This window comes from Crinia signifera, chromosome 6, assembly GCF_055691185.1.
Source record: "Crinia signifera chromosome 6, ASM5569118v1, whole genome shotgun sequence".
Lineage (NCBI taxonomy): Eukaryota > Metazoa > Chordata > Amphibia > Anura > Myobatrachidae > Crinia > Crinia signifera.
The window spans coordinates 291,081,633-291,100,430 of record NC_139222.1 but is presented as its reverse complement, the minus strand read 5'-3'; the positions used below and the strand labels follow the sequence as shown (position 1 = coordinate 291,100,430).

Sequence of the window (18,798 nt, the reverse complement as noted above, 5' to 3'; positions counted from 1 at the left end):
CACACATATTCTGCAGCGCTGTACAGAGACTATTATTACCAGTTATTATATAGCGCACACATATTCCGCAGCGCTGTACAGAGAATATTATTACCAGTTATTATATAGCGCACACATATGCCGCAGCACTGTACAGAGAATATTATTACCAGTTATTATATAGCGCTCACATATTCCACAGCGCTGTACAGAGTATATTACCAGTTATTATATAGCGCTCACATATTCCACAGCGCTGTACAGAGTATATTACCAGTTATTATATAGTGCACACATATTCCGCAGCACTGTACAGAGAATATTATTACCAGTTATTATATAGCGCACACATATTCCGCAGCGCTGTACAGAGACTATTATTACCAGTTATTATATAGCGCACACATATTCCGCAGCGCTGTACAGAGACTATTATTACCAGTTATTATATAGCGCACACATATTCCGCAGCGCTGTATAGAGACTATTATTACCAGTTATTATATAGTGCACACATATTCCACAGTGCTGTACAGAGACTATTATTACCAGTCATTATATAGCGCACACATATTCCGCAGCGCTGTACAGAGACTATTATTACCAGTTATTTATATAGCGCACACATATTCCGCAGCGCTGTACAGAGACTATTATTACCAGTTATTATATAGCGCACACATATTCCACAGTGCTGTACAGAGACTATTACCAGTTATTATATAGCGCACACATATTCCGCAGCGCTGTACAGAGACTATTATTACCAGTTATTATATAGCGCACACATATTCCGCAGCGCTGTACAGAGACTATTATTACCAGTTATTATATAGCGCACACATATTCCACAGCGCTGTAGAGATATTACCAGTTATTATATAGCGCACACATATTCCGCAGCGCTGTACAGAGACTATTATTACCAGTTATTATATAGCGCACACATATTCCACAGCGCTATACAGAGACTATTATTACCAGTTATTATATAGCGCACACATATTCCGCAGCGCTGTACAGAGACTATTATTACCAGTTATTATATAGCGCACACATATTCCGCAGCGCTGTACAGAGACTATTATTACCAGTTATTATATAGCGCACACATATTCCACAGTGCTGTACAGAGACTATTATTACCAGTTATTATATAGCGCACACATATTCCACAGTGCTGTACAGAGACTATTATTACCAGTTATTATATAGCGCACACATATTACGCAGCGCTGTACATAGACTATTATTACCAGTTATTATATAGCGCACACATATTCCGCAGCGCTGTACAGAGACTATTATTACCAGTTATTATATAGCGCACACATATTCCACAGCGCTGTACAGAGAATATTATTACCAGTTATTATATAGCGCACACATGTTCCACAGTGCTGTACAGAGACTATTTGTACCAGTTATTATATAGTGCACACATATTCCGCAGCGCTGTACAGAGACTATTATTACCAGTTATTATATAGCGCACACATATGCCGCAGCACTGTACAGAGAATATTATTACCAGTTATTATATAGCGCACACATATTCCGCAGCGCTGTACAGAGACTATTATTACCAGTTATTATATAGCGCACACATATTCCACAGTGCTGTACAGACTATTATTACCAGTTATTATATAGCGCACACACATTCCGCAGCGCTGTACAGAGACTATTACCAGTTATTATATAGCGCACACATATTCCACAGCGCTGTAGAGATATTACCAGTTATTATATAGCGCACACATATTCCACAGCGATGTACAGAGAATGTTATTACCAGTTATTATATAGCGCACACACATTCCGCAGCGCTGTACAGAGAATATAATTACCAGTTATTATATAGCGCACACATATTCCGCAGCGCTGTTCAGAGACTATTATTACCAGTTATTATATAGCGCACACACATTCCGCAGCGCTGTACAGAGACTATTATAACCAATTACTATATAGCGCACACATATTCCGCAGCGCTGTACAGAGACTATTACCAGTTATTATATAGCGCACACATATTCCACAGCGCTGTACAGAGAATATTATTACCAGTTATTATATAGCGCACACATGTTCCACAGTGCTGTACAGAGACTATTTGTACCAGTTATTATATAGTGCACACATATTCCGCAGCGCTGTACAGAGACTATTATTACCAGTTATTATATAGCGCACACATATGCCGCAGCACTGTACAGAGAATATTATTACCAGTTATTATATAGCGCACACATATTCCGCAGCGCTGTACAGAGACTATTATTACCAGTTATTATATAGCGCACACATATTCCACAGTGCTGTACAGAGACTATTATTACCAGTTATTATATAGCGCACACATATTCCGCAGCGCTGTACAGAGACTATTATTACCAGTTATTATATAGTGCACACATATTCCACAGTGCTGTACAGAGACTATTATTACCAGTCATTATATAGCGCACACATATTCCGCAGCGCTGTACAGAGACTATTATTACCAGTTATTTATATAGCGCACACATATTCCGCAGCGCTGTACAGAGACTATTATTACCAGTTATTATATAGCGCACACATATTCCACAGTGCTGTACAGAGACTATTACCAGTTATTATATAGCGCACACATATTCCGCAGCGCTGTACAGAGACTATTATTACCAGTTATTATATAGCGCACACATATTCCGCAGCGCTGTACAGAGACTATTATTACCAGTTATTATATAGCGCACACATATTCCACAGCGCTGTAGAGATATTACCAGTTATTATATAGCGCACACATATTCCGCAGCGCTGTACAGAGACTATTATTACCAGTTATTATATAGCGCACACATATTCCACAGCGCTATACAGAGACTATTATTACCAGTTATTATATAGCGCACACATATTCCGCAGCGCTGTACAGAGACTATTATTACCAGTTATTATATAGCGCACACATATTCCGCAGCGCTGTACAGAGACTATTATTACCAGTTATTATATAGCGCACACATATTCCACAGTGCTGTACAGAGACTATTATTACCAGTTATTATATAGCGCACACATATTCCACAGTGCTGTACAGAGACTATTATTACCAGTTATTATATAGCGCACACATATTACGCAGCGCTGTACATAGACTATTATTACCAGTTATTATATAGCGCACACATATTCCGCAGCGCTGTACAGAGACTATTATTACCAGTTATTATATAGCGCACACATATTCCACAGCGCTGTACAGAGAATATTATTACCAGTTATTATATAGCGCACACATGTTCCACAGTGCTGTACAGAGACTATTTGTACCAGTTATTATATAGTGCACACATATTCCGCAGCGCTGTACAGAGACTATTATTACCAGTTATTATATAGCGCACACATATGCCGCAGCACTGTACAGAGAATATTATTACCAGTTATTATATAGCGCACACATATTCCGCAGCGCTGTACAGAGACTATTATTACCAGTTATTATATAGCGCACACATATTCCACAGTGCTGTACAGACTATTATTACCAGTTATTATATAGCGCACACACATTCCGCAGCGCTGTACAGAGACTATTACCAGTTATTATATAGCGCACACATATTCCACAGCGCTGTAGAGATATTACCAGTTATTATATAGCGCACACATATTCCACAGCGATGTACAGAGAATGTTATTACCAGTTATTATATAGCGCACACACATTCCGCAGCGCTGTACAGAGAATATAATTACCAGTTATTATATAGCGCACACATATTCCGCAGCGCTGTTCAGAGACTATTATTACCAGTTATTATATAGCGCACACACATTCCGCAGCGCTGTACAGAGACTATTATAACCAATTATTATATAGCGCACACATATTCCGCAGCGCTGTACAGAGACTATTACCAGTTATTATATAGCGCACACATATTCCACAGCGCTGTACAGAGAATATTATTACCAGTTATTATATAGCGCACACATGTTCCACAGTGCTGTACAGAGACTATTTGTACCAGTTATTATATAGTGCACACATATTCCGCAGCGCTGTACAGAGACTATTATTACCAGTTATTATATAGCGCACACATATGCCGCAGCACTGTACAGAGAATATTATTACCAGTTATTATATAGCGCACACATATTCCGCAGCGCTGTACAGAGACTATTATTACCAGTTATTATATAGCGCACACATATTCCACAGTGCTGTACAGAGACTATTATTACCAGTTATTATATAGCGCACACACATTCCGCAGCGCTGTACAGAGACTATTACCAGTTATTATATAGCGCACACATATTCCACAGCGCTGTAGAGATATTACCAGTTATTATATAGCGCACACATATTCCACAGCGATGTACAGAGAATGTTATTACCAGTTATTATATAGCGCACACACATTCCGCAGCGCTGTACAGAGAATATAATTACCAGTTATTATATAGCGCACACATATTCCGCAGCGCTGTTCAGAGACTATTATTACCAGTTATTATATAGCGCACACACATTCCGCAGCGCTGTACAGAGACTATTATAACCAATTATTATATAGCGCACACATATTCCGCAGCGCTGTACAGAGACTATTATTACTAGTTATTTATATAGCGCACACATATTCCGCAGCTCTGTACAGAGACTATTATTACCAGTTATTATACAGTGCACACATATTCCGCAGCGCTGTACAGAGACTATTACCAGTTATTATATAGCGCACACATATTCCGCAGCGCTGTACAGAGACTATTACCAGTTATTATACAGTGCACACATATTCCGCAGCGCTGTACAGAGACTATTACCAGTTATTATATAGCGCACACATATTCCGCAGCGCTGTACAGAGACTATTACCAGTTAGTATATAGCGCACACATATTCCGCAGCGCTGTACAGAGACTATTACCAGTTATTATATAGCGCACACATATTCCGCAGCGCTGTACAGAGACTATTACCAGTTATTATATAGCGCACACATATTCCGCAGCGCTGTACAGAGAATATTACCAGTTATTATATAGCGCACACACATTCCGCAGCGCTGTACATAGAATATTATCAGTTATTATATAGCGCACACATATTCCGCAGTGCTGTACAGAGAATACTATTACCAGTTATTATATAGCGCACACACATTCCGCAGCGCTGTACAGAGAATATTACCAGTTATTATATAGCGCACACACATTCCGCAGCGCTGTACATAGAATATTATCAGTTATTATATAGCGCACACATATTCCGCAGTGCTGTACAGAGAATACTATTACCAGTTATTATATAGCGCACACATATTCCGCAGCGCTGTACAGAGACTATTATTACCAGTTATTATATAGCGCACACATATTCCGCAGCTCTGTACAGAGATTATTACCAGTTATTATATAGCGCACACATATTCCGCAGCGCTGTACAGAGATTACCAGTTATTATATAGCGCACACATATTCCGCAGCGCTGTACAGAGACTATTATTACCAGTTATTATATAGCGCACACATATTCCGCAGCGCTGTACAGAGACTATTATTACCAGTTATTATATAGCGCACACATATTCCGCAGCGCTGTACAGAGACTATTATTACCAGTTATTATATAGCGCACATATTCCACAGCACTGTACAGAGATTACCAGTTATTATATAGCGCACACATATTCCGCAGCGATGTACAGAGACTATTACCAGTTATTATATAGCGCACACATATTCCGCAGCGCTGTAGAGACTATTACCAGTTATTATATAGCGCACACATATTCCGCAGCGCTGTACAGAGACTATTACCAGTTATTATATAGCGCACACATTCCGCAGCGCTGTACAGAGAATATTACCAGTTATTATATAGCGCACACATATTCCACAGCGCTGTACAGAGACTATTATTACCAGTTATTATATAGCGCACACATACTCCGCAGCTCTGTACAGAGATTATTACCAGTTATTATATAGCGCACACATATTCCGCAGCGCTGTACAGAGATTACCAGTTATTATATAGCGCACACATATTCCGCAGCACTGTACAGAGACTATTATTACCAGTTATTATATAGCGCACACATTCCGCAGCGCTGTACAGAGACTATTATTACCAGTTATTATATAGCGCACATATTCCGCAGCGCTGTACAGAGAATATTACCAGTTATTATATAGCGCACACATATTCCGCAGCACTGTACAGAGAATATTATTACCAGTTATTTATATAGAGCACACATATTCCGCAGCGCTGTACAGAGACTATTATTACCAGTTATTATATAGCGCACACATATTCCGCAGCGCTGTACAGAGACTATTATTACCAGTTATTATATAGCGCACACACACATTCCACAGCGCTGTACAGAGACTATTATTACCAGTTATTATATAGCGCACACATATTCCACAGCGCTGTACAGAGACTATTATTACCAGTTATTGATATAGCGCACACATATTCCACAGCGCTGTACAGAGACTATTATTACCAGTTATTATATAGCGCACACATATTCCACAGCGCTGTACAGAGACTATTATTACCAGTTATTATATAGCGCACACATATTCCGCAGCGCTGTACAGAGACTATTATTACCAGTTATTATATAGCGCACACATATTCCACAGCGCTGTACAGAGACTATTATTACCAGTTATTATATAGCGCACATATTCCTCAGCACTGTACAGAGATTATTACCAGTTATTATATAGCGCACACATATTCCGCAGCGATGTACAGAGACTATTATTACCAGTTATTATATAGCGCACACATATTCCGCAGCGCTGTACAGAGACTATTATTACCAGTTATTATATAGCGCACACATATTCCGCAGCGCTGTACAGAGACTATTATTACCAGTTATTATATAGCGCACACATATTCCGCAGCGCTGTACAGACTATTATTACCAATTATATAGCGCACACATATTCCGCAGCGCTGTACAGAGACTATTATTACCAGTTATTATATAGCGCACACATATTCCGCAGCACTGTACAGACTATTATTACCAGTTATTATATAGCGCACACATATTCTGCAGCGATGTACAGAGCCTATTACCAGTTATTATATAGCGCACACATATTCCGCAGCGCTGTACAGAGACTATTATTACCAGTTAATTTATAACGCACACATATTCCGCAGCGCTGTACAGACTATTATTACCAGTTATTATATAGCGCACACATATTCCGCAGCGCTGTACAGAGACTATTATTACCAGTTATTATATAGCGCACACATTCCGCAGCGCTGTACAGAGATTATTACAGGTACACCACCGATTTTCCGGCATCATCGGTTCCAGTGCCGTTCCGGATTATCGATTTTTCCGGATTATCGAAGGTTTCATGGATGACTAGTTTTTTAGTTATTTAACACCTTCATCACATTTCTAAAGCAATAATTAGTAAAGTATATGCAACAGCATAATATTAATGAATGAATAAACACAGTAGAGTATGCAAAACTGTTTATTACAGTGTAGTACGTGCTGTACAACCAAATCAGGTATCAGGTACATTTTGAACAAACACAGTAAGGGCCTTATTCAAGTTCACTCTTTCTGACAAAATGCTTCTTAGATGGACAGAACCATGTGCACTGCAGGTGGGGCAGATGTAACATGTGCATAGAGAATTATGTTTGGGTGAGGTTTTACTTCAATATGAGATCTATATTGTATTGTAAAAATAAAGCAGTCAGTATCTTCCCTGCACAGAAACAAAATAACTCACATAATTCTCTATGCACATGTTACATCTGCCCCACCTGCAGTGCACATGGTTCTGTCCATCTAAGAAGGATTTTGTCAGAAAGAGTGAACTTGAATAAGGCCCAAAGTGCAGTATGAATTAAAGTCACTACAGGTACAGTACCTGTACTCTAAACCTCCTACAGCATGACAGTAACTGTAACCCCCTGCAGCCAAACATCCACTACGCCATATGTACGTACCTCCACAGCTGAACTCTAAACCTTCCACAGCCCACCTCTAAACCTTCCACAGCCCACCTCTAAACCTTCCACAGCCCACCTCTAAACCTTCCACAGCCCACCTCTTATCACTTACTGCAAACCTTCCACACTTTCTGTAAACCTTCCCCACAGCCCACCTCTAAACCTTCCACAGCCCACCTCTTATCACTTACTGCAAACCTTCCACACTTTCTGTAAACCTTCCCCACAGCCCACCTCTAAACCTTCCACAGCCCACCTCTTATCACTTACTGCAAACCTTCCACACTTTCTGTAAACCTTCCCCACAGCCCACCTCTAAACCTTCCACAGCCCACCTCTAAACCTTCCACAGCCCAACTCGTATAACTAACTGAAAACCTCCCACAGTCCAAATCCCCCTCCAACCTATTCATCATCTTGGACTTGAAGTATTTCAGGTGGGACAGTCGCATCTGGGATGCCTGGGGAACAGGGACCTGTTGTAGAAGTTGAAGGAATTGGAGATGCTACAGTACTGGTTCTGCTCAGAGGCACATTCTTACATAGCTTCTTAAACACGACATCAAGTTGAGGTTGTTTCATAAGTTTTGACCTTTCCCTGTACAGTTTTTCTTTCATCAATTGAAAATGCATTAGTTCTTGTGCTGTCACAAAGTTACGTTGTTCTAGTCCTTTGATTAGCTCACTTGTCATCTCAATCAGTTTGTCAATACTAGTGGGGATTTCAATTACATCCTCTTCACTCCCACCATCATCACTTTCAATGATTTTTTCAGGATTCAAAACCATATCTATTATTTCAGAGTCAGTACAGTGACGTACAACAGGTATTTCAACGTCAACCTCCATCCACTCTGCTAGGTTTTCTTCGTTCAGCCTACTTGATAGATCGTTGGCAGCAGTTCCAGTACCTGTACATCTTTTTGCATATTCAAGTAAATCAAGAACACATTCTTTATCATGTGCTCCACGAAATCCCGTGAAGGCAATACTTTGATCTTCATCAGGTGCATTTTCAAACACCATGGCAGGCCACAACTTATGCCATCCATTCTTTAGTGTTAATGAATTTACATTCTCCCAAGCACTAGCAACAAACCAAAGAACATCTTTCATGTTAAAGTCTTTGATAAATGACTGAATAGGCTTTCCTGAATTCACCACATCTAGCATGTGTTTCATGAAAAGTGTGCGATACTTGGCCTTCATAGAGCGCAATATTCCTTGATCTTGTGGTTGGATAAGCGATGTACAGTTTGGTGGTAAGTATGCTGTAAAAACATTATTTTTGCGCAGCAGATCAGCACTAGGGTGAGCTGAACAGTTGTCCAGGAGAAGAAGAATTTTGCAGTCCTCTGCTAGGCCTACAGATGTGCAGTGTGCTCTGGCTTCTGCCACAAAATACTTTGTAAACCACTCTAGCATTAACTCAGTAGTAATCCATCCATTTTTATTTGCGCGATAAATTACAGGATACACTTTAACACCTTTTAAAGCCCTAGGGCATTTACTTTTTCCGATCACTAGTGGCTTACATCGGTGAGTTCCAGCAGCATTGGAGCAGCCTAAGACAGTAACTCTGTCCTTAGATTGTTTAAACCCTGTGGGGGCTTCTTCATCCTCCATTGATAAGGTTTTCCTAGGAGTGCATCTCCAATAAAGTGCAGTTTCATCCGCATTATAAACTTGCTGGGGGGTGAGGTTTTTGTCAGACACAAGCTTTGCAAACTCAACCACATACTCTTCAGCTGCTTCATGGTCTGCAGACCGTTTTTCTCCACACACTTTACGCATCGAAATTCCGTGACGTGTCTTAAACCTATGCAGCCATCCTTCACTGTAATCACACTCATAGTCAAGGTTTAGTGCTTTATGGAACAACTTAGCTTGTTCCTGTACCATGATGCCCGACAAGTCTACACCATCACTCCGACGTTGTCAAAACCATTCCAGCAACACTCGATCATGCTCAGTGCTTTTACCAGTTTTCATAGTTTTGCGAATGCTCATTTGCTTCTTCGATTCACTTTCTGCAAAGAACTGCAATATTTTCTCCCTTTGCTTTTTGATGTCATACACTGTTGAGAAACCAAGACTGTATGTATCACACAGCTTCTTCACTGACACACCACGGTCAAGTTTTTGTAATATCTCAACTTTTGCCTGCACCGATATAGACTTGTGTTTACGCTTTATACCTGTACCACGACTGTTCTTGGAAGGCCTAGCAGCATTACTGTCACTTGAACTGTCTGGGGATGCCATAACAGCCCCACTGCTGCCTGCTGTGTCACCTGCGGGATCCTTGGAAGCTGTACCCAGTGGCACTTGCTCATGCTGTGTGTTGCGCCCATGTGCGGTACTTGCTGGGACCTTGGCCGCCATATGACCCCCACTGCTGCCTGCTGTGTCACCTGCAGTGTGCTTGGAAGCTGTAACCAGTGGCACTTGCTCATTCTGTGTGTTCTGCCCATGTGCGGTACTTGCTGGGACCTTGAACGCCATATCAGCCCCACTGCTGCCTGCTGTGTCACCTGCGGGATCCTTGGAAGCTGTACCCAGTGGCACTTGAACATGCTTTCTCTTCCGCCCATGTGCGGTACTTGCTGGGACCTTGGCCGCCATATGACCCCCACTGCTGCCTGCTGTGTCACCTGCAGTGTGCTTGGAAGCTGTAACCAGTGGCACTTGAACATGCTTTCTCTTCCGCCCATGTGCGGTACTTGCTGGGACCTTGGACGACATATCGCCCCCACTGCTGCCCGCTGTGTCACCTGCAGAGTTATTGGAAGCTGTATCCAGTGGAACTTGCTCATGATGTGTGTTCCGCCAATGTGCGGTACTTGCCGGGACCTTGGGCGACATATCACCCCCACTGCTGCACGCTGTGTCACTTGATTTCACCTCAGACGCCATGATGCTTTCTGTGTCACCTGCAGTGTCCGCAGAAGCTAACTTGCGCCTATTGCGTGTTACGCCCATGCGCAGAAAGTGTTCCGGATTAAAAGAGTTTAATGGACCTCTTTTAATCTGGACAATTTTGCTCTGTCCGGATTAAAAGAGTTTAACGGACCTCTTTTAATCCGGACAAAGCAAACTTGTCCGGATTAAAAGAGGTCAGTTAAACTCTTTTAATCCGGACAGAGCAAAATTGTCCGGATTAAAAGAGGTTCCGGATCAACGGTTGCCGGAAAATCGGTGGTGTACATGTATTACCAGTTTTTATATAGCGCACACATATTCCGCAGCGCTGTACAGAGAATATTATTACCAGTTATTATATAGCGCACACATATTCCGCAGCGCTGTATAGAGAATATTATTACCAGTTATTATTTAGCGCACACATATTCCGCAGCGCTGTACAGAGACTATTATTACCAGTTATTATATAGCGCACACATATTCCGCAGCGCTGTACAGACTATTATTACCAGTTATTATATAGCGCACACATATTCCGCAGCGCTGTACAGAGACTATTATTACCAGTTATTATATAGCGCACACATTCCGCAGCGCTGTACAGAGACTATTATTACCCAGATATAATTTCCTCTTACACGAAGAAGCTTTTACCCACTGAGGCCCCCCCCCCCCCCCCCCCCCCCCCCCCCAACAGGCACCACACCATGTGCAGTATTACAGACATGATTTCAGAGGAGACACTGCCCCCTAGTGTCAGGAAGATAATTCAGTATGAACCCTTTGGTAGATACCTTTACAAGGCAGGCCGGACCCTTCTCCCCCGGCAGAGGGAAGTTGAGGTTCAGAGCCAGGGGGTAGCTTGTGGCGATATCCTGACGATTCACCTGCTGCTCCGTCTCCAGGCGCTTGGGAAGGCTGTGCATCTCCTGGTCACCACCTGAGGCCGCAGGAAGAGAGCAGAGATACATTATCTATAAAGTGCACATTCCTGTAAGAAGACAGAGGGCAAAGGGGTGCACCAACTATCCCTCTATACCAGTGGTTCCCAACCCTGGTCCTCAAGTACCCCCAACAGTGCATGTTTTCCAGGTCACCCGGCAGGTGCACTCATTATTCAGGCACATTTGTAAAGATCCACAGGTGGAGCTAATTATAGCTCTTGTGATTGTGTGTGGAGACCTGCAAAACATGCACTGTTGGGGGTACTTGAGGACCAGGGTTGGGAACCACTGGTCTATACCAATCCCCACCTGGTGCCGCAGGAATAACGAGGGCAGAAGGGTGCACCAACTATCCCTCTATACCAATCCCCACCTGCGGCCGCAGGAATAACGAGGGCAGAAGGGTGCACAAACTACCACCTGACGCCGCAAGTAGAACGAGGGCAGAGGGGTGCACCAACTATCCCTCTATACCAATCACCACCTCTCGCCGCAAGTAGAACGAGGGCAGAGGGGTGCACCAACAATCCCTCTATACCAATCACCACCTCTCGCCGCAAGTAGAACGAGGGCAGAGGGGTGCACCAACTATCCCTCTATACCAATCACCACCTCTCGCCGCAAGTAGAACGAGGGCAGAGGGGTGCACCAACTATCCCTCTATACCAGGGGTTCCCAATCTTTTTTGAATCACGGCACCCTATAAGTATAAGAATTTTTTCATGGCACCCCTAGGCCAATTTTTTTTAAATTAGATAGGGTTTATATGCGAATATTAGTGTCAGTTATGTGGTCAGGGTAGGGGGTGAAGTAATTAGACAGGAAGACGGTAATGATAACTGCACTACCTGCGGATTGTTCCGAGTGAAGGCCGGAGACATCCTCCTCTTCCTCGTAGCTACGTTTCTGCCGGTTGGGGATGTAGGAGGTGGAGGCGCACACTCGGGTCTGGCTGTCGCTGTTGTATATGTGAGCTTGTTAAGGAGGAACATGGCACAGCCTTATGGCGCGGTGCTGTACAGTTGCGGGCTGGTAATAGATGTGCTGGCGCTAGTCTCCGATACATCTCAATGAAAGGATATTTCCTTCACCCAAGGGGACTCGCCCGGCACAGGGACGCAGTAGAACGTCTGACGCTCCGATGTGACCGTTCTACTGGTATTCACACACAACTCCTGCTGCGGCTGCAACAGAAACAGGATATAACATCCAGCAAGTGATTCCCTGTGCCTTCCGCATCACACGACGGACCGAGGTATCCCCTGCACATCTACACCCAGCACAGATCCCTACTCTCACTGCCCCAATCCCTATTCTCCCACACATCACAGATCCCTACAGATGCGATTTTACAATCCATTTTAAATGCTGCTGCTAGGCTGATCTTCCTGGCAAGACGCTCATCATCTGCTGATCCGCTCTGCCAGTCCCTCCATTGGTTGCCTGTATATTACCGTATTCAATACAAAACACTTCTACTAACTTATAAAGCTATTAACCATACTGCACCAGCATATATCTCTCTACTTATCACAAAATATCTCCCATCTCGACCACTCCGCTCTGCACAAGATCTGCGTCTCTCTTCTGCACGGATCACTAGCTCCCATTCACTATTACAGGACTTTCATCGGGCTGCTCCCATCCTATGGAATGCCCTTCCACGCACAATAAGACTCTCCACTAGCCTCCAAACATTCAAGCGTTCCCTGAAAACTCACCTTTTCAGGCAAGCCTATAATGTTTAAGTTCTACATGCATAACCCTCTGAGGCACTTATGTATTATATAGCTACCCTTCTGGACTTGTAACTTGGTGGGACTGCTATGCTATTACTGGTGCCTGTCCTTGTGTTTCCCCCTATATCCCTATAGATTGTAAGCTTGCAGCAGGGCCCTCCTACCTCCAAGTCTGTATGTTGTTACCCAGTTTGTTTTATCACTGTCTACTATTGTAAAGCGCAACGGAATCTGCTGCGCTATATAAGAACCTGTAAATAAATAAATAAATAAATAAATAAATAGATGCCTCTTCCACATTTCCATAGGAAAGAAGGGCGAGGGAAACATAAGAATAACGGTCTGTGGCTTCCTGCTGCCTCCATTCCTCTCCTCACATCATGTCACTGCCCCTGTGACATGCAGCCCTGTCCTCACTGACACATCCCTCATCTCCTGATATACTCTGTGCTGCTGGGGACCCTGCTCCTCCCACTATATAACTCTCAGTCTCTGGCTTCCTGCTGCCTCCATTCCCCTCCTTACATCATGTTACTGCCCCTGTAACATGCAGCCCTGTCCTCACTGACACATCACTCATCTCCTGATATACTCTGTGCTGCTGGGGACTCTGCTCCTCCCACTATATAACTCTCAGTCTGTGGCTTCCTGCTGCCTCCATTCCCCTCCTCACATCATGTCACTGCCCTGTCACATGCAGCCCTGTCCTCACTGACACATCACTCATCTCCTGATATACTCTGTGCTGCTGGGGACCCTGCTCCTCCCACTTTATAACTCTCAGTCTGTGGCTTTCTGCTGCCCCCATTCCCCTCCTCACATCATGTTACTGCCCCTGTCACATGCATCCCTGTCCTCACTGACACATCCCTTATCTCCTGATATACTCTGTGCTGCTAGGGACCCTGCTCCTCCCACTATATAACTCTCAGTCTGTGGCTTCCTGCTGCCCCCATTCCCCTCCTCACATCATGTTACTGCCCCTGTCACATGCAGCCCTGTCCTCACTGACACATCCCTTATCTCCTGATATACTCTGTGCTGCTAGGGACCCTGCTCCTCCCACTATATAACTCTCAGTCTGTGGCTTCCTGCTGCCCCCATTCCCCTCCTCACATCATGTTACTGCCCCTGTCACATGCAGCCCTGTCCTCACTGACACATCCCTTATCTCCTGATATACTCTGTGCTGCTAGGGACCCTGCTCCTCCCACTATATAACTCTCAGTCTGTGGCTTCCTGCTGCCCCCATTCCCCTCCTCACATCATGTCACTTCCCCTGTCACATGCAGCCCTGTCCTCACTGACACATCACTCATCTCCTGATATACTCTGTGCTGCTGGGGACCCTGCACCTCCCACTATGTAACTCTCAGTCTGTGGCTTCCTGCTGCCCCCATTCCCCTCCCTACATCATGTCACATGCAGCCCTGTCCTCACTGACACATCACTCATCTCCTGATATACTCTGTGCTGCTGGGGACCCTGCTCCTCCCACTATAGAACTCTCAGTCTGTGGCTTCCTGGCCTGGAAACTGAAGTAATCTGTTCCACCATCCTCCATATAACAACGTGAAGCTGGGGACTCACCGAACAATCAGCCACATCCCTGTATTTTCCAACATGTGCAGTCTGAAAGAGAAGAGTGGTGAGGACATCACAGATTTTAACCTTATGCGGTAAACACTACATATAAAGTGTGGAGAGAGAATTCCTGTGCAGAACAGTTTAATAGCTTGCAGACACTCACTGCTTGTCAGTACTATCATTATCCCCAGCACCCGGGTGCACTTCCCACCCAGAGACCGCTGAGGTCACCCACAGTGGACATAGGTCCCAGGTGAGGGACCTATGGTACACAGGGTTCCCTAAAAGATACCCTTAAACCCCACGAGGGGCCACGTAGAGTGATACCTCGCTGGCCTAGTCCTGTGCAGCTACCTAGGACTCCACATTGATTAGCTTTAAAGAAAAACACAGAATTTAATACAAACATTAGCCTCGGTCTTCTTTTACACTACACAACATATTTCTTTATTTACTGTACTACCCACAGGGTTCTTGGACAAACCCTATACTCAGCAGCTCCCTACATATGTCACTGGATTTTTGTCCAGAACCATCCACTTGAGTAATTAGAGCACTATTGCCGATTCTTAATACCTACCAAAGTTTGTTTTAAGAGTGTTTCCATCAATTTCCCTGCTACTGATGTAAGGCTTACTGGTCGGTAGTTGCTTACCTCTTCCTTGCTTCCACTTTTGTGCAGTGGGACTACATTTGCTGTTTTCCAGTCCTCTGGGATTACCCCAGTAGCTAGTGACTGGTTGAATAATTCTGTTAATGGTTTTACCAGCTCCCCTTTAAGTTATTTTAGTATCCTTGGATGTATCCCCTCTGGCCCCATTGATTTATCCACTTTCAGTTGTGAGAGTTCTGTGAGGACTTTCTCCTCTGTAAATGTACTTGTTTCTCCCTCAGTTTTCTGAATATACTTGCAACTTAACTGTGGCCCCTTCCCCTCTCTTTCAGCAATGAATACTGAGCAGAAATAATTATTAATATTATCTGCTATTACATTGTCCCCCTCAAGAAAACTTCCACTGTCTGTCTTCAGTCTAATTATTCCACTTTTTGTTTTTCTCCTTTCACTTTTATACCTAAAAAAAAAAAAAAAATGCCCCCCCCCCTTTACCCACTGACTGGGCCATTTTCTCCTCAGCCTGTACTTTTTGCACATCTGATTACCGTCTTAGCCGCCTTCTGTATAACAAGATACACCTCTTTGCCCTCAGTATTCGGCGTCTGCTTAAATTTCTTAAAGGCCAACTTTTCCGCTTGCACAATACTTGCTACTTCTTTTGCAAACCACAATGGCTTCCTTTTTCTTGTGTGTTTCCCAACTCTTTTGACACAAAGTTCTGTTGCTTTTAGAATTGCACTTTTTAATTTTTCCCACTTCTCCTGCACTCCTTCCAAGTTCCTCCACTCTGCCAAAGAATCCCTTACAGAGTTTTCCATCTCTACTGAATCAGCCTTCCTAAAATCGAACACCTTTGTTTTTGTGTGCGATGAGTCGGTCTCTGTCTTTAATTTGAACCATACTGTTTGATGGTCACCGGATCCCAGGTTTTCACCCACATTTACATCAGATATTCTGTCACCATTTGTAAGTATTAAGTCTAATATTGCGTCCTTACGAGTGGGCTCCCTCACCAATTGCTTGAGGGATGCTCCTTGCAAGGAATTCATGTCCCTACTTCTGGTGGAACTTGCAACAGGCAGCTCCCAGTTTACTTCAGGTACAGATGGGGCAGGTCCCATCTTTGCAGGGGATGGCGGTGGCGACGCCAGCCGCCATATCTATAGTGAGAAGGGCGCGTGCACGAGAGCCGCGCGCGTCCGCTTCCGACGACGCTTCCAGCGCTTCCCCCGACAAGCCGGCGGTGACCCGGGTCCCCGCCGCCCGCCCGCACCCCCTAACCCTGTCCGTCTCCCTGAAGCGGAGACGGACAGGTTTTCCGTCGCCACGGAGATTGAGACGCGCATGAGACGCACGCGCGTCTCAGTCAGATGGCGAGCCAGGCTGCTGGCGGATCGCCAGCGGTGACGTTCTGGCGATCCGCAAGCAAAGACGAGGCCTGCCCCATCTGTAGATTACAGTCTCCCATGATTATCACCTCTCCTTTTAATGCCATTTTATTGATGTCCTGCAATAGGCTCTTGTCAAGTTCCTCTTCCTGACCTGGGGGTCTGTAGATCACCCCTATACGAAGAATCGCCTTCTCCCCTGTTTCTAAGGTTACCCAAAGATTTTTCTTCAATACCTTGAATTAAGGTAGTCTTTATGCTTTTTTTCACATACATTGCTACCCCTACTCTTCCTAAAAATAATCATTCCAGCTATAAAGCCGTTGGATCCATAGATTAGATACTATTGCACCCAGAGGGAAAGACGAGCTACTTGGTTTACATGGTTTCCTCTAAATTACGGGATAAATGATTCTTTTCATGTTTGTTGGGTTACAATTCTGCTGGGGCATTTATTGGTTGTGTGCATGTCCATATGATTAACATCGATGTTAGATGGTCATAATTTATCTAAACTCCGCTAATTAATGAATAAAATTAATGTACCGACAAATAATATTTCACAAATGATGGATATAAAAACTGATGTTTATTGTAACATGTAGTCTGTATTTTAATGATTTTTTTAATTATCCGTTTATTATGTCACACTGTACTTCGTGCCGCTTGTATTAATATATTAACGAATTAGATAAAAATCACATTATTTTGGAATACCACAGAGATATCTGTATTTGCTTCATGTCAGGTTTTTGTAAATATATTGACAGGTGTGTCCCCTAGTGAGAACTCACCTTTATACACACACACACCCCCCTTTGTGGGGAAACACTAAAGAACAGCCCCTGGCACATGGGTCCAGCTTACCCTGGCATTGGTCCTGTGGTCAATGGTTTCATAAACTCCCATGTAAAATTCTGGATCAAACATGTCCTGCACCATGCAGCGGAACCGCACCAGGCTGTCGGGCTTAAGGTAATGCAGAGGGACGTCGTTCAGGCTGGGAACCTGCAAGTCAATGTTTCCAGTCAGTTCAGGTTCCTTTTTGCAGAAATAAGATTTAGATATTACCTGTTAAATCTCTTTCTCCAAGGACATCGGGGGCCAGAGGCTAATGCTGGGTAGTGGAGTAGAGGAAGATCTAGCACCTTAGAGGGTAAACTTCTGCATCCCAGGCAGACCAGGCTCCTCCCCTTCTCTACCCCGCCTCCAGGTCAGGCAAGTGAGTTTTTGTAACAAGCCAAGTCAGGAGACGAGAGAAGGAAGAGAAGCACCGCACAGAAACACATTCTGAGCACAGTCTAGCTCACACAACCGAGGAACTAGGTAACAATAACAGTAACATAACTAAAGCAGGCGCGGCAGGGAGGGATCCCTGTGGCCCCTGATGTCCTCGAAGAAAGAGATTTAACAGGTAAGACATAAATCTCATTTTATTCTTCAAGACACATCAGGGGTCACAGGCTAATGCTGGGACAGCCTAAAGCAGCCACCTAAGGATGGGGACGGGCCTGTGCCGCAGCAAGTACACTCTGGCCAAAAGCAGAGTCCTGGGAGGCAAATGTATAGAAGTACAGAAAGGTGTTGGCGGACGACCAAG

General features: G+C 43.8%; 1 protein-coding gene across 2 annotated transcripts in view; it reads right to left on the bottom strand.

Moving 5' to 3' along the window:
• MCMBP (minichromosome maintenance complex binding protein) overlaps positions 1–18,798 on the bottom strand; it is a 45,674-nt gene that overhangs the window by 20,515 nt on the left and 6,361 nt on the right. The window contains exons 3-7 of one of the 2 annotated variants that reach the window (XM_083149915.1): positions 18,066–18,206; positions 15,198–15,239; positions 12,951–13,052; positions 12,717–12,831; positions 11,719–11,864 (exon numbers count right to left, since the gene is read on the bottom strand). In XM_083149915.1, the coding sequence (XP_083006041.1) occupies positions 11,719–11,864; positions 12,717–12,831; positions 12,951–13,052; positions 15,198–15,239; positions 18,066–18,206 (546 nt within the window). Of the gene's footprint in view, positions 1–11,718; positions 11,865–12,716; positions 12,838–12,950; positions 13,053–15,197; positions 15,240–18,065; positions 18,207–18,798 lie in introns of both variants that reach the window. The other variant, XM_083149914.1, reaches the window with a different exon arrangement.